This window comes from Labeo rohita, chromosome 18 (genome assembly GCF_022985175.1).
Source record: "Labeo rohita strain BAU-BD-2019 chromosome 18, IGBB_LRoh.1.0, whole genome shotgun sequence".
Taxonomy (NCBI): domain Eukaryota; kingdom Metazoa; phylum Chordata; class Actinopteri; order Cypriniformes; family Cyprinidae; genus Labeo; species Labeo rohita.
This window is the reverse complement of record NC_066886.1, coordinates 24,026,518-24,042,622: the sequence shown is the minus strand read 5'-3', so window position 1 is coordinate 24,042,622 and position 16,105 is coordinate 24,026,518. Positions and strand designations below refer to the sequence as shown.

General features: G+C 41.5%; 1 protein-coding gene across 4 annotated transcripts in view; it reads left to right on the top strand.

Moving 5' to 3' along the window:
- The window catches only part of reln (reelin), a 99,824-nt gene that overhangs the window by 67,643 nt on the left and 16,076 nt on the right, over positions 1-16,105 (top strand). For all 4 annotated transcript variants that reach the window (XM_051134418.1, XM_051134417.1, XM_051134419.1 and 1 more), the window contains exons 33-50: positions 103-297; positions 2,688-2,961; positions 3,348-3,488; positions 3,589-3,766; positions 4,851-4,935; positions 5,062-5,244; positions 9,793-9,961; positions 10,214-10,316; positions 10,417-10,643; positions 10,923-11,146; positions 11,608-11,758; positions 11,847-12,105; positions 12,822-13,071; positions 13,157-13,325; positions 14,110-14,250; positions 14,325-14,502; positions 15,108-15,301; positions 15,685-15,935. In XM_051134418.1, coding sequence (XP_050990375.1) covers positions 103-297; positions 2,688-2,961; positions 3,348-3,488; positions 3,589-3,766; positions 4,851-4,935; positions 5,062-5,244; positions 9,793-9,961; positions 10,214-10,316; positions 10,417-10,643; positions 10,923-11,146; positions 11,608-11,758; positions 11,847-12,105; positions 12,822-13,071; positions 13,157-13,325; positions 14,110-14,250; positions 14,325-14,502; positions 15,108-15,301; positions 15,685-15,935 — 3,372 coding nt within the window. The remainder of the gene's footprint in view (positions 1-102; positions 298-2,687; positions 2,962-3,347; positions 3,489-3,588; positions 3,767-4,850; positions 4,936-5,061; positions 5,245-9,792; positions 9,962-10,213; positions 10,317-10,416; positions 10,644-10,922; positions 11,147-11,607; positions 11,759-11,846; positions 12,106-12,821; positions 13,072-13,156; positions 13,326-14,109; positions 14,251-14,324; positions 14,503-15,107; positions 15,302-15,684; positions 15,936-16,105) is intronic.

The following is a 16,105-nucleotide window of genomic DNA, read 5'->3' as shown; positions in this document are numbered from 1 at the left end:
CAAACACCATGTGATGATGACATCAGAATTTAGTAAATGTGTATTATGATGCAGTGGCTGACAGAAGACAAGCAAAAATGTAATTTATTCCTCTTTTTTCAGGTAAACACTCAGCCCAATGGGGTCTGGATAATATTCTGATAGGAATGAACGACAGCGCAAGAAGTGGTTTCTTCGACACGTTTGATGGCACATCTCCATTAAGACACAACTGGTATCGAGTTGTAGGTGGAGAGGTGACAGCAGACTGTCTGAGCCGAGACTCAGTGTTGAACTTCAACTCTGAGGTCATGGACAGTAAGTTACTGTTAAGATTTCACCACCACTCCCACAATGTCATGCATGTGTCGTTCATTCCACATGTCCATCACACAGATATTGTGCATTTTCAACTTCAAAATGAGCCATCTGCAATATATTGCTACAACGTTTTATGATGTGCATGATGTTGAAGGAGTGTGAATCCACTCTTTTGAACATGTTTATCAGGTGGATGTACACAATAGCATGTCATTTAAATACCAAATTTAAATAACGTAAATTGACATAGTGTGTACAAGGGTTTGGCTCAATACTCAGTTTGGCTCAATTGCTCAGACTTAATTAAGGGGCAGTTTGCATTTCCATAATTTCATCTGAACTTCTTTAAAATCGTTTATATGTTGTATGTCCATATGCATCAGGAAAGACATTACATCATGTGACGCCTTTTTCTATCAAAATCAAACACGTTGTGATTTGTATTTTAAAATGATGTCAAGTTAAAAGAGAGGAAAAACCCATCCATAAACCTGTCTCTTCTGCATTGTTTTAAGTTGTTGATCTCCATGTCCTGAATGAATGGCCTCTAATGCAGCATCTAATGCAACACTTAATCCAGATGACATGTTCAGTTCAAGTAACCTATATATACAGGTGCATCTCAAAAAATTAGAACATTGTGAAAAAAAAAAAATATATATATATATATATATATATATATATATATATATATATATATATATATATATATAGATATATATATATATTTTCACAATGTTATATATATATATATATATACATATATATATATACTTTTTTTTTTCTAGATTCATTACATGTAAAGTAAAACATTTTTAAAAGGTTTTTGTTTTATTTTTATGATTACAGCTCATGGAAGTCAAAAATCCAGTATCTCAAAATATTAGAATATTTACATTTGAGTTTCAGTAAGTGTCCATCCCTACAGTATAAATTCCGGATATCTCTTGTTCTTTGAAACCACAATAAATGGGAAGACTGCTGACTTGGACAGTCATTGACACCCTCCACAAAGAGGGTAAGTCACAGAAGGTCATTATTGAATGGGGTGGCTGTTTACAGAGTGCTGTTTCAAAGCATATTAAATGCAAAGTTGACTGGAAGGAAGAAATTAGGTAGGAAAAGGTGCACAAGCAGCAGGGATGGCCGCAAACTTGAGAATACTGTCAAGCAAAGCCAATTCAAACACTTGGGAGAGCTTCACAAGGAGTGGACTGAAGCTGAAGTCAGTGCATCAAGAGTCACCATGCTCAGACGACTTCAGGAAAACCACTTCTGAAACAAAAACAACGTCAGAAGCATCTTTCCTGGGCTAAGGAGAAAAAGAACTGGACTGTTGCGCAGTCTTCTTTCCAGATAAAAGTAAATTTTGCATTTCATGTTGAAATCATGATCCCAGAGTCTGAAGGAAGACTGGAGAGGCACAGAATCCAAGCTGCTTGAAGTACAGTGTGAAGTTTCTGAAGTCAGTGATGATTGGGGGTGTCATGACGTCTGCTGGTGTTGGCCCACTCCTCACTGATGCTGTAATTTGTGCTAGGAGCAAGTAATTTGCTGTAATCTGTGCTGCCGACCAAGTATTGAGTGCATAAATTAACATACTTTAAAGAACTTGAACTTTTCTGTTTTGCAAATCCATTTTTTGATTGATCTTAGGAAATATTCTAATATGTTGAGATACTGGAATTTTGACTATTATGAGTTGTAAGCTCTAATCATCAAAATAAAAAAAAATGTTTTACTTTACATTTAATGAATCTAGAAAGTTTCAGTTTTTGAAATAAGCTACAAACAAAAAATAAACTTTTTTACAATATTCTAATTTTTTGAGATTCCACTAGTTTTATTAGATTTACAAAAGAAAATACAGGTGTACCACTTCTCTCTGAAAACAGTCAAACTCCTGGAGGTGTGCCGTGAGCAGAGCTAAAGAGTCACAAGCACACAAAGCTTTTGCATAGTGATTGTTTGCAAGCTGTGACATTGACATAAATAATTCCCTTAACGCTGGGTTCTTTAGGAAGCTGAACAAATAACAGTAGTTGTCACTCCCGAAACTTTGCAGTGGGATGTAGGATTTCTGGTGGAAAGGATTCAGACATGCAAACCTCTTCACATACTATAATGGGTCACAACATGTGTGACATTATTGGGTCCTAAAAAGACAAGTAATCAAGTCCCAATACTGTAAATAAAAATAAAAAAATTAACTTGAAATCCCTGAAACCCGGTTTACAGGTAAACTATTTCAATAAACATGATTTTTCACTAGATATACTGAGCGTTTCAAAAAGATTCACACCTTCAGAACCAATTGAATCACACTTGTATTACAGTATCTGTATGATCTGTATTGGTTTAATTGACTGAATGCTCTCTCTCTCTAGAGAGGCCGCGATACGGTGAGAGCTGGGACTTTGAGGTGTCAGGCTCTTCATTCCTGCAGTTCGATCTGAACATGGGCTGCAGTAAGGCTGCGTCTTCATCCCATGGTGTACATCTGGAGTTCTCCACAGACTGTGGCCGCCACTGGACCCTTATCACACCTGAGTGCGTGCCTCCGGCCATCGGCTGCTCTGGATACACACAGCGATCCGTGTACAGTGCACCACAGTTCCTACAATGGAGGAGGGTCACAGTCTACCTGCCCAGTGCTGCCATGTAGGACCGCCACTCGTTTAACTCTTTACATGTCACACAGTTTGCACGTCTTTAGTAAATCCTGACATTAATTCTCCATGAATTTCCTCAAGATTGTTCTATGGGTTTAATGGGATTTTTAAGTTCATGAGTCAAATAAGGTCTATGCACACACTCACACTTCATAATTTACATTGTAGACCAAAATGTCTAAGTATCACAAAGTTATTTTAAAACAGACCTTGTTTTACTCATAAATAGAAAAACCCATTGGAAAATCTTCAAAAAAAAAATCATCAAAAAATCAGTTTTGGCGTCATGGCTGCAGCCTTCTATTTCATGTAAGTTTGCTTGTTTGAATGTTCAGTCTGGATTTCCAACACTCCCCCTTTCTTCCAACTGTATAGTTCACCTAGAACGCGGTTCCGCTGGATTCAGCCTCACTTTGCTCCTGGAGCTGATGGCTGGGCACTGGACAATGTGCTACTGACACCTGGCTGCCCGTGGATGTGCTCTGGTCATGGACTGTGTGACAACGGACACTGTGTGTGAGTGTCGACACCAGCTGCATTCGTTTCTGATCACTTCATATTCCTCAAATGCACCTCAATGATCCTGCAGTTACAGTGTTTTTTTCTTTTCACTCAGCTGTGATAAAGGCTTCGGCGGGCCTCACTGTGTGCCTTTAGTCGCTTTGCCGTCCATTCTGAAGGAAGATTTCAATGAGAACCTGAGGGCCGATGTCTGGCCAGAGGTGTATGGGGCAGAGAGAGGCACGCTGAGCGGAGAGCCTCTAAAATCAGGAACGGCTCTCATCTTTAAAGGAGTGAGTATTGCAGTGAATTGGCAGTTGTTAAGCTAAAAATGAAATACAGTAAAAGGACCACTTGTTTCCAGCATTAATTTCATTGGTATCACTCTATTTTGACAGTCCACTTCAGAAGTTCTACTAAATTTGCAACTCCATGTCAACTAGCAGTCATTAGAGTATTAGCAGACTGTCTGCTTAAATGGATAGTTCACCCGGAACTTAAATTTGCCTATTATTTACTCTCCAGGCATCCTAGGTATATATGACGTCCTTCTTTCAGACGAATGCAATCAGAGTTATATAAAAAATTATCCAGGCATTTCCAAGCTCTATCGTGTTTCACTTCATCAGTCCAAAACAAGTCCAATAAAGTGCATCCATCTATAATAAAAAGTATCTCACATGGCTCCAGGGGTTAAATAAAGGCCTCCCGTAGCAAATTGATGTTTTTGAAAGAAAAATATCCATATTTAAAACGTAAGAATCACTAATCTAGCTTGCGCCAACAGCTCGTACAGGGAAGCAGCTCCAGGTGGATGACGTATGACATCGGCATTGCACATGTGCCACTCAGACATGACAAACGCGAACGTGCTTTGGAGAGAGGTGAACAAAGCAGCAGTTATGAATTAGATGTTCAAAACGAGGATTAGTAAACAGTTTTTCTTTTGCTAAAGTAAGGAAACATTGATTTCCTTTGGTCCTGTAAACAAAGTTGGTTTTTGCGAGACTCGCTGGCACATACACAACATGCTTGCGTGTACAAGCATTTGGTGCAAGCTAGATAAAAGTGATTATTGCATTTTAGATATGGATATTTTTTCTTACAAAAACACCCGGGAAAAATTAACCCTGTGTGAGTCACTTTTTATTATGGATGTATGCACTTTACTGAACTTTTTTTTTTGGACTGATGAAAGGAAACACCTGCCCATTGCCATGACTGAGCTTGGGAATGCCCGGATAATTGTTAATATAAGTCCGATTACATTTGTCAGAAAGTTAAAACTTGCATGTTTATAGAACCTTTGTTATGCTACAAGTTTAATGAGTAAAACTTTACTGACTATGTCTGGATATCTGTCATGTGTTCCTGCAGGAGGGATTACGTATGCTGGTTTCAGCAGATCTAGACTGCACAAACACCATGTACATCCAGTTTTCATTCAAGTTCATAACAAAGGGTGAGTCTTGCATTAAGCATTAAGCATTAAGCGTGTTGTATCTCCAGCTTTTCTTCTTGTCATTTGTTAGCTAATGGGAATGACTGCATTAGTTGTAATACATTATTTTCTGTGTTTTACTCACAGGCGTACCTGAGCGCTCTCACTCCGTGCTGCTGCAGTATTCAGTGAATGGAGGGATCAGCTGGCTGCTTATAGATGAGTTTTATTTCCCCACTTCCACAGACACGCTGTTTGTTCACATGTCTTTGCCTCCCAGTGCACAGACGAACGCTACACGCTTTAGATTGTGGCAGCCATACAACAGTGGTAAGAAAGCACACCTATATACACCTCACTCAATCACAAATACATATGGTATCAAACACAAATACAAATACATACATTTTGTAATGATAGACTGAATATATGTTTAGGTCATATATGGTAATATAGCGAGTAGCTCATACTTGACGTCATGCGCAGAGTGTACGGGAGTTCAGTGGAGAATCGCAGCAGGGAGTGAGTGTATGTTGAACCATTGCGCAGTTGTTAATAAACAGTCTGAAGTGGAAAACACCTGTATCGCCTCATCTATATGCCATCCTAACATTGCATGGTGTCAGAAGTCAACGTGACAAAATGGCAAAGTTTTCTCAAAAGCAAGGTGAAAGCGTGGAAGAATTCATTCGAAGCTTGCATGAACTGGCTGAAACGTGCGCATTTGGAGAAGTTAAAGGTGAAAATATAAGAGACAGACTGGTGATTGGTGTTCTTGATAAAGACCTGTCCCAGAGATTGCAAATGATGTCTGACTTGTCGCTGGAAAGAGCGTGCAGACACGCACGGCAATCGGAACAGATAAAAAGTCACGTTTCTGAACAAAGTGGCACCTCAGCGCTGAATGAAGTTGTACGGACGAAGCATAGCACGTCTTTTCGACCAAAAGGTGCGTTCAGGCCTGACAGAATGGGGGAAAAAAGGGTGCAGAAACCAAATAACCAGAGATATTCTCATTCAAATGACTCAGCCATGGGCAAATGCATGCGATGTGGTAAACAACATCCAAAGACTGCTAACTGTCCTGCAAGAAGAGCAGAGTGTCGAAAGTGTGGTAAGAGGGGCCATTATGCTATTGTGTGTCGCGCTCTACATGTTAGTGATGTAAAAGTAGTGCACGAACAGCATGAAGACTCGTTTTTCCTGGGAGCAATCACAGTAAAAGACTCCAATGACTCATGGACTGTAACTTTGAGGATTCAAGATACAGATGTACAATTTAAGATTGACACTGGAGCAGACATTAGTGTAATATCAGAGCAAACGTATGAAGCTCTTAATATGAAGCCTGATTTGACGTCAGCCAATGCCGTGCTGGATTGTCCAGGAGGGAAATTGAGAAGTGCAGGAAGGTTTGAAACGAGCACTCACTACAGAGGCAACAAGTACTGTTTTACAGTGTTTGTCATAACTGGACAGTATGTAAGTAACTTGCTGAGTCGAGAAGCTTCTGCAGCTCTTGGGTTAGTTCAGCGGATTGACAATGTTGCACATTCACCAAGTGCGTCGGTCGGACTTTTGAAGACCATTCCTGTGAGAATCAAGCTGAAAGCAGATGCTGTCCCGTATGCAGTTACAACAGCTAGGAGAGTGTCAGTCCCTTTGCTTCCTAAGGTGAAGGCAGAATTGGAAAGGATGGTGAAGGGTGGTGTGATTGAAAAAATTACCGAACCGACTGAATGGTGCGCACCAATGGTGCCTGTACCTAGAAAGAGTGGCCAAGTGATATGTGTCGGCTTAAATCGTCTAAACCAAGCAGTAGAACGTGAACGGTACATTCTACCAACTCTTGATGACATATTACCTCAAATGGCAGGCGCAACAATGTTTTCGCTGTTGGATGCGGAGAGCGGGTTTTGGCAAATTCCACTGGAGAGAGAGAGTGCTAAACTCACTACTTTCATTACACTTTTGGGAGGTATTTTTTCCACAGACTTCCTTTTGGAATCTCAAGCGCGCCAGAGATCTTCCAAAGAGAGATGAACAACCTCTTAAGAGACCATGAAGGAACGGCGGCATACATGGACGATATAATTGTCTATGGAGAGACACAAGAGGTCCATGATCGTCGCCTCCAGAGAGTCCTGAAAACACTTTCTGATGCTGGACTAAAACTTAATGAGGACAAATGTCTGTTGAGACAAACACAGTTACGGTTTCTGGGTCACGTCATTGATTCTCATGGAGTCAGACCAGATAAGGAAAAGGTCGCGGCTATAATGAATGTTCTACCTCCCCAGAACGTGACAGAAGTGAAGAGGATATTGGGGATGGTTCACTATCTAGGGCGATACATACCCGGATTGGCTGAGATAACCCGTCCACTTAATGATCTTCTGAAAGCTGGTACAGCTTGGACTTGGAGTCACGCACAGGAACAAGCACTCATAAGAATTAAGCAGCTCTTGTCTGAAGCTCCAGTTCTCTCCTTCTTCGACATGAACAAACCAACTATTGTAAGCGCAGATGCTAGCAGCTATGGATTAGGGGGAGTTCTCTTTCAACAGCATGATGGATGCTTGAGACCCATAGCTTATTGCTCGCGTACCTTGACAGACACTGAAGCAAGATACGCACAAATTGAAAAGGAATGTCTCAGTGTGGTGTGGGCATGTGAAAAGTTTTCCAAATACTTGTACGGTCTGGACAGTTTTGTAATTCATACAGATCACAAGCCGTTGATTCCTCTCATCAACAGCAAGGAAATTGATATGGTTCCTCTGAGATGCCAGCGGCTCTTGATTCGACTGATGAAATTCAACGCTAAAGCCGAGTTTGTTCCAGGAAAGCTGTTAGTTGTTGCCGACACTCTATCCAGGCATCCGTCTCCAACACCGCAACTAGGGTCAGTGGAGCTTACAGATGACATCACGGCCTTGGAGGAGTCCACCAGGGCGGCCTGGCCAATGTCACGCTCACGACTGTGCGAAGTAGTAGAAAGCACACAGGCTGATTCTGAATTGCAAGCGGTAATGAGATACGTGAAACAGGGATGGCCAAAGTATCCTTCACAATTACCAGAATATGTCAAGCCCTACTATGCTGTCAGAGATATGCTGTCTGTGTGTCATGATCTTTTGATTTATAGTGACAGGATCATCATTCCATCCAGCATGAGAGCTGAGGTTAAAAGAAAACTCCACGAAGGTCACTTGGGGATTACCAAGTGCAGAGAGCGTGCTAAACAGAGCGTTTGGTGGCCTGGCATTAGCAAAGAGATTCAGGTATTCACAGAAAATTGTACATATTGCCAAACACAAAAGCCTGCACAACGTCGAGAACCTCTGATGACTACCCCGTTACCAGAAGCACCTTGGGTGCGAATTGCCGCTGATATTTGTGAAGTCGGCAAAAGAAACTACCTTGTAGTGGTCGACTATTTTTCTAGATTCATCGACATTGCTTATCTTCCAGACATGTCAGGAAAGACTGTGACATTGAGGTTGAGCAACATGTTTGCCAGATGGGGTTGTCCTGATACCCTTGTTACTGACAATGGTCCACAGTTCAGCGGTCAACACTTTCAGAATTTTGCAAAAGCTTACGGATTTCGTCACGTCACCACAAGCCCGTATTTTCCACAGTCGAATGGTGAGGCTGAAAGAGCAGTGCGAACCGCGAAGCACATTCTCAAGCAAGAAGACCCTTTTCTAGCTCTTCTCGCTTACAGAGTGACACCTATTCAAGCGACAGGATACAGCCCTGCACAGTTGATGCTTGGACGTCAGCTAAGAACACCGGTTCCTGTCCTGGAAAAAAAACTGACACCTAACTGGCCTGACTTTTCAAGAGTTAGAGCATCCGACAATAAAGCGAAATCCAACTATAAGCTGTATTATGATAGACGCCATGGGTGCCGTCCGTTGCCCGAACTCAAACCTGGTGATCCTGTTGTAGTCAAGACGGACAGTGAGAAAGGCTGGAACAAGACTGCTACAGTTGTTCATGAGCACAACACTCCGAGGTCTTACATAGTTCGCACAGAAGCTGGAAATCTACGAAGGAACAGAAAACATCTACGTTTCTTCAGCTCGTCTTCTCACCGACAAGCGTTCGAGGAAAAGAGGAGTGGAGATCAAGAACAAACTCAGTCCGAACAGCAACAAGACGTTCAAGTTCAAAACAAAGAGCAGGATGGTTCAGAGCAATCCAAGAACGTCGTAACGTCCAGAGGAAGAGTTATTAAGCAGCCTGGATACCTTAAAGACTTCATAGTTAGTACATAGATTGCTATATGGGGCAGAATAATCCTCAGCGTCTATGTGGGTGACCGGTAGTCTACCCGGAATCCCTAGATAGTTCCCTGTGTGTGTATACACAAGTTTCATATTATGCTGACATCTAAACAGGACACTGTTAAAAGAAAAGGAGGAAACTTTTATTTGTTCATTCTGTTTATTCTGTTCTGTTAAAAAAAAAAAAAAGGGGGAGATGTAATGATAGACTGAATATATGTTTAGGTCATATATGGTAATATAGCGAGTAGCTCATACTTGACGTCATGCGCAGAGTGTACGGGAGTTCAGTGGAGAATCGCAGCAGGGAGTGAGTGTATGTTGAACCATTGCGCAGTTGTTAATAAACAGTCTGAAGTGGAAAACACCTGTATCGCCTCATCTATATGCCATCCTAACATTGCACATTTTAATGTGTAAAGGCTGGAATGCAGTAACATGACTTTTGTGTGCTCTGCCTATTCCAGCCTTAAGATAACAATCAAATGAACATTTAGATGTCTACAAGAGTGAATTCAATCAAAGATTCAATCTTTTTTGTCATTGTTACAGTTGTTATACTTGTCATTTTTCAATCATGCAGGGAAGAAGGAAGAGGTGTGGGTGATTGATGACCTGATCATAGATGGAAACACCATCAATAGCTTACCAGTTATTTTAGACAGTTTTGAAGGAGGTCCTTTAGAGGGGAACTGGCTTTTTTATCCTGGAGGAAACACTGGATTCTACTGCCCCTATCAGAGGGCAGGACTGTGAGTATCTGCATAATGTTAACCTCACCTCAACATGCCAAGTACACTGATGTAACACACTCAAGAAGACAAACCATAATCAGCTTACCTCTAGACAAAAAACACTGGATTTGAGTGTCAGCCCAGCTTCAATCATTTAAAATCAACAGGATTCTACAAGTTGAACCACTGAGCCTGCAGCACTTGATTTTGATGTTTTGATCTCAGTGTTGAGAGAAAGCTATGGCATTGTTAGTTTCACTGTGTTTGCAGGGAAGAGAATTCAGCCATGGTGTTCATGTCCAGTGAATTGGGTGAACACTCTATCACCACAAGAGATGTTGATGTCAACGAGAACACTGTCATCCAGTTTGAGGTAGGGCTTTGCGAGATAGATATTAGCATTTAAAAGGCCCTTTTCATAACTGTACATAGTGGTAGGTCTTGAATATCTTTAACTATAATCACTGTTCTAGATTAATGTGGGCTGCACAACTGAAAGCTCTTCCCTGAACCCTGTGCGTCTGGAGTTTTCACGAGATTTCGGAGCCACGTGGCATCTCTTGGTTCCTCTGTGTGCTGGAGGGCCCAGACTCAGCTCTCTCTGCTCTACTGAGCTCCACCCAGCCAGCATCTACTATCCCGGCACCACACAGGGCTGGAGAAGAGAAATTATCCACTTCGGCAAGCTGCGGTTGTGTGGGTCAGTGAGAGACACGTTTGTTTTTATGGTTCACTTTTGTGTGTTTTTCGCATGTTAAAAAATAAATACGATCTCACGTTGTGTCAATCACGTTTACACACTGCCTCCGAAACTTTAGTCTGTCATAAAAAAGTTGGGATCAGGTTAAATTTTCTGCATTTTTGCATCCATAGCAAGCATTTTGATAGGAAAGGATGACGAATATGGAAAAAATGAAAAAACGCATACGAAAATTACAGTCTTGATGTGCAATAATCTTAGTGTTTCTGTGCTTTGCAGCTCAGTGAGGTTCCGCTGGTATCAGGGGTTTTATTCAGGTGGTGCGGCACCGCCCACATGGGCCCTAGACAGCGTTTACATTGGCCCTCAGTGCCAGAACATGTGTAACGGCCACGGTGTGTGTGTGCGTGGCACTCACTGCAACTGCGATCCAGGTTACTCTGGTCATGACTGCTCCATTCCTGATGTGCCAAATCCAGATTTCCTGAAGGAGGATTTTGAAGGTACAGAAACAACAGAGTCATGATGTCTTAAAGGAGTCATCGGATGCTAACTCACTTTTACATGTTGTTTGAACGTAAATGTGTGTTGGCAGTGTGTGTACACAACCACCTTGTAATGATATTTTTGTAATCTTTATAAGTAATATGTTACTTTATAAGTAATATAAATGACTCGCTCTGAAAAGGGCTGATTTTGACGAGGTAAAAAGGGTGTTTTTTACACTACCTCTGAGAAATTTTAACCAAAGTATGTTACAGACTTCTCATTAAGACCTTAACAAATAATACCAACTTGTGAAAAATGGGCATTCAATGACCCCTTTAAGCAAAAAAAAAAAAGATAAAAAAAGTAAAGTTATTGAAGAGAAAAATCCTGCCGCATTTGAATGCAGATATAGATACTTGCTCTAATGCAGTGGCAGTGATGAAAAATGGCACATTTCATTGATTGTGTCACATAGGTGGAATTTTGGAGTCTGAACATTTCAAGTTGATGAGTGGAGGAAAACCTTCCAGAAAGTGTGGGATCACCACCAGCGGGAACCACCTGTTCTTCAGTGAGGACGGTTTGCGAATGCTGGAAACATTAGATCTGGACCTGTCTAACGCTAGGTATTACACAAACACATGATATGGTTCACCATGAAAAATGTCTTTGACACCATTAGTAATGTTGGAGATGTGTATGTGTCCCAATCAGGTTCATCCAGTTCTTCTTGAGATTGGGCTGTGGTAAAGCGGCCCCTGACCCGCGCTCTCAGCCTGTGCTCCTGCAGTTCTCAGTGGATGGAGGCCTGAAATGGGCTCTTCTGCAGGAATTCCTCTACAGCAACAGCAGTAACCAGGCTCACTTGGTGGCCCTGGAGATCCCTCTACGAGCACGTACCTCAGCCACACGCCTGCGCTGGTGGCAGCCCTCTGAGAACGGACACTTCCACAGCCCCTGGGTTATTGATAAAGTAAAGAGCTGCTACGCCAAGACATGCATGACATTACTGCACTACACTCTTTATATAACACTGTATTATTTATTAGGTCATAATCATTTTTAAAACAGTCAATGTAGTGGCTTACAGGTATGCGTCAACTAATTCTCATTAATTTGCAACTACATGTCAACTAGTTATCATTAGTGTATTAGTAAACTGTTAGAGTTAGTAGAATAGGCTTAAAGTTAGAAGAATAAGTTGACATATACTTGTAAAGTTAGTAAAAATAGCAGAATGTCTGAAGTGGACCATCAAAATTAAGTGTTACTATTTATTTTTATTGTAACTCTGTTTTATGTCCCACTGAAAGCTGTTTCTGTTTCTGCAGCTGGAACAAGTTCTCTAGCATCATTTCCATCTTTATTTATTATATTAGATTATATTATATTATAGTATTTTTTTGCACGTCTCACTGACTGTGTTTAAGTTTGGCATTAAGATGAGTTTTTAGTAGTTCCATCACAAGTGGACAGCCAGTGCATTCTATCCGCTCAGTTACAGTTCAGTCGTTTCAAATGGAAATATTACAGCTTTTAAGATTTTGAATACAGCAAAATTCAGGTATCTAAATAATTTTACAAAGCATTGTTTATACAGTGAGTAAACATGTACATTTAGGCTGGTGTATTGGTTTTGGATCTGTATGTATACATGTAAACTGTTGTGATCGGTCTGTGTGTGTGCAGCTGGTTGTGGGTGGCAGTGCCAGTGGTTGGGGGCCACTGGAGGACGACTTCTCCTCCACAAATGGACGCTCTTGGTTGCTGCATCCTGGCGGCACACGGATGCCGGTGTGCGGCTCTGACGGTGAAGCTTTCGCCTTCATCGAGAAGTCAAACACGCGCTACGGCATCACTACTGATATCAGTCTTGGCCCAGATGCCTTCATACAGTTTGATTTCTCTGCCTCCTGCTCCGTCACATCCTCCTGCTACAGTATGTCACCTGACACAAGTGTCCACATCTGTCTTTGTCATGAATATAAGACTTCTCCTCTTGACAGCTGTTCATGTCTCCGCAGCGGTGGAGCTGGAGTACTCCTTGGATCTGGGTCTCACATGGCTGCCGCTGGTCAGGGATTGTTTACCCACAAGTCCAGATTGCTCTTCATACACACTGCAGAGATTGCTGGTGTCAGATACTTACAACAAGTGGGGTAGAGTTACCTTACCCGTACCTCACTACGCCAGGTAAATACCCACACACCTGCATGGGAATCAAGTAAGGAATAATTGATGACAGGGCATTAAATTTTTGAAAAATAATGCAGAGCTGGTAATGCTGTTACAACTCTGGTGTGCATTATTTTTCAATAATTCAAAGGACTGGAGTCAATTTTTCCACTTATACCACATTTACAACCTCAAGACATAAGACTAATTTCTTATGCATCTCATTATAACCCTCCATCGTTAATTCCAAAACACCATTTTACATCTAGTAACATCATTTAATGGTGTTCAGCAGCAGCGTCTCTACTGATTTGTTTATCTATCTGCTTCAAGAACAACAGCGTTACCACCTGCATTCTCTGCCATGTCATTTATCATATCAGTTGCAAACTATATTACCAAAAAATTCAGTCGCAGCACTGACAACAAGGTGTGTGTGCTTGAGAACACACACCTTGATGTCAGAGAGAGAGCAGGATAAAGAAAGTGTGCTTTTGCATATGCAATGAAAAGTAATTTATTTGGGAAAACATGGAAATTGTCTCTTTTTTTCTATTTTTCACCATTTTTGTTTGCTCAGTCAGTGTCTTTGTCAGTTTTGGTGCTTTTGAAATAATATGGCACATTATGTTTCACTCAAACTACTTCATTGCTGTGCATTTCCTGGAAAATAATTGTACACAATAAAATGTCTGTCAACCGATCAGAATCAAGCAGTCAACATCCCTGTGGTATAATGACTATTAAGAATAAAAACACTTGAATTGAACAGTATTTTGTTGTCTTTTGTGGCAACGCTCAGGTCCACCGCCACACGCTTCCGTTGGTTCCAGCCGGCACCGTTCGATAAGCAGCAGACGTGGGCTCTGGATAACCTGTACATTGGTGACGGCTGTCCTGAAATGTGTTCTGGCCGTGGACGCTGCAGACAGAGCTCTTGTGTGTAAGTCAGTTTTATGATCACTATGTAGTGCCTGCTGTAAGTCTTCCCTGTTGCTCATGGCTCTTTTCTTTCAGATGTGACCCTGAGTGGGGCGGTGAGTTTTGCGATGAGCCTCTGGTCTCTTTGCCTGCTCAGCTGAAGGACAGTTTCAGTCGAGCTCCGGCACTCAATCACTGGCACCTGCTGACCGGCGGCAAGATCAGCAGCGTTTGTGGAGCTGTGGCCTCAGGATCAGCGCTGCACTTCAGCGGGGTAAACCATCCATCTCACAATTTGAGGATTCTTGAGATTCTCACATTCACAGTGATTCACAGTGCTTAAACTACATTATCATAGCACAAAAATTACATTAGGAAGTCAGAAAAATATGTCAGTTTACTAACTATAGATGCAAACTAAAAACAAAATAACTGAATTCATAAGTATTCCAGCTCCCAGAGTTAATACTCAGGATAACCGTTGGCAAAGAGCTTATTTTCCTGAAGATTGTGTCCCAGGAGTTTTAGGATTGTAGCTTGTTTACCTTGAAGGCTTTTTTAATAGTTCGCCTCATCTATTTTTCATTCTTTCTTTATGAGTTTTCCATCCCTGATGTCTTTCACCATAGGCATGCTGTTCTCACTGTGATGTGAGCTTAACAATGAGGCACAAAAGCTCAATTTTACTTTCATCAGACCATGAATTCTTCCTGCAGTTAACTGTCTCTCAACCGCTTCTCAAATACCATGAGTTTATTCAACAATATAATATACAACATATACAACAAAAATATATTTCCATGAAATTTAATTAATTAAAGGAAAATCTAAATGAACTGAAGTGCCATGTGTCATTGCTGTTGTTTGTCCAATAACCAGAGCTGCTCTCGTCAGTTGGTGACGGTGGATTTAAATTTGACCAGTGCTGAATTCATCCAGTTCTACTTCATGTACGGCTGTATGATCGCACCCAGCAATCGTAATCAGGGCGTTCTGCTGGAGTTCAGTGTGAATGCAGGGATCAGCTGGAGTTTGCTGACCGAGATCTTCTATGACCAGTACAGCAAACCTGAGTGAGTCTCTCTGCTAGCACTGTGATCTTCTTGATTTGAACAATACCAATAATGACTCCAATGTAACTGGAGTCCACTCACTGAATTAAACATGTAACATAACATCATAAGACACAGTGCAGCATACTACTATTTAAAATACTTATCCTTACAAGCTGCAGACTCTTTCACACACTGTTTTTAAAAATAGTGTATAGTGCACAATAATCAGCATGCTACTGTTTTATTCTGAGCACAGAGTAAGAGGAGGGATGGGCATGACTTTTCTAGTGTTTTCCCTGTTAGCACAGTCAAGTTTGAAACTTTTATATTTAAAGGTCATCTGGTTAAAGTGATCAGCTCTACTGCATTCACACTATAACTATAAACGTTTTCTCCTGTAGGTTTGTGAATGTTCTGCTGCCCCCTACAGCACGGACAGTGGGTGTCCGGATCCGCTGGTGGCAACCACAGCATGATGGAGCTGATCGGAGCGACTGGGCTCTGGATAATGTGCTGATCTCTGGCTCAGATGCTCATGTTCAGATCTCAGACACGTTTGGAGGAGCGGCACTGCCCAGTCATGAAAGAGCGCCAGCCGACGGCACACACACGCGCCACAGCAGCTCATCCGCCATCCTTGAGGAGACCATTGGTACAAAATCACATCTACAGATACATATACACACAGACTCATGCCACAGCAGCTGATCCACCATCCATGAGGAGACCATAGTATCACATAACATCAATAGATACTCTAATGTAATACACACACACAAATGCCAGGAGACCATTGGTGCAAAATCACTTCTGCAGATTTCT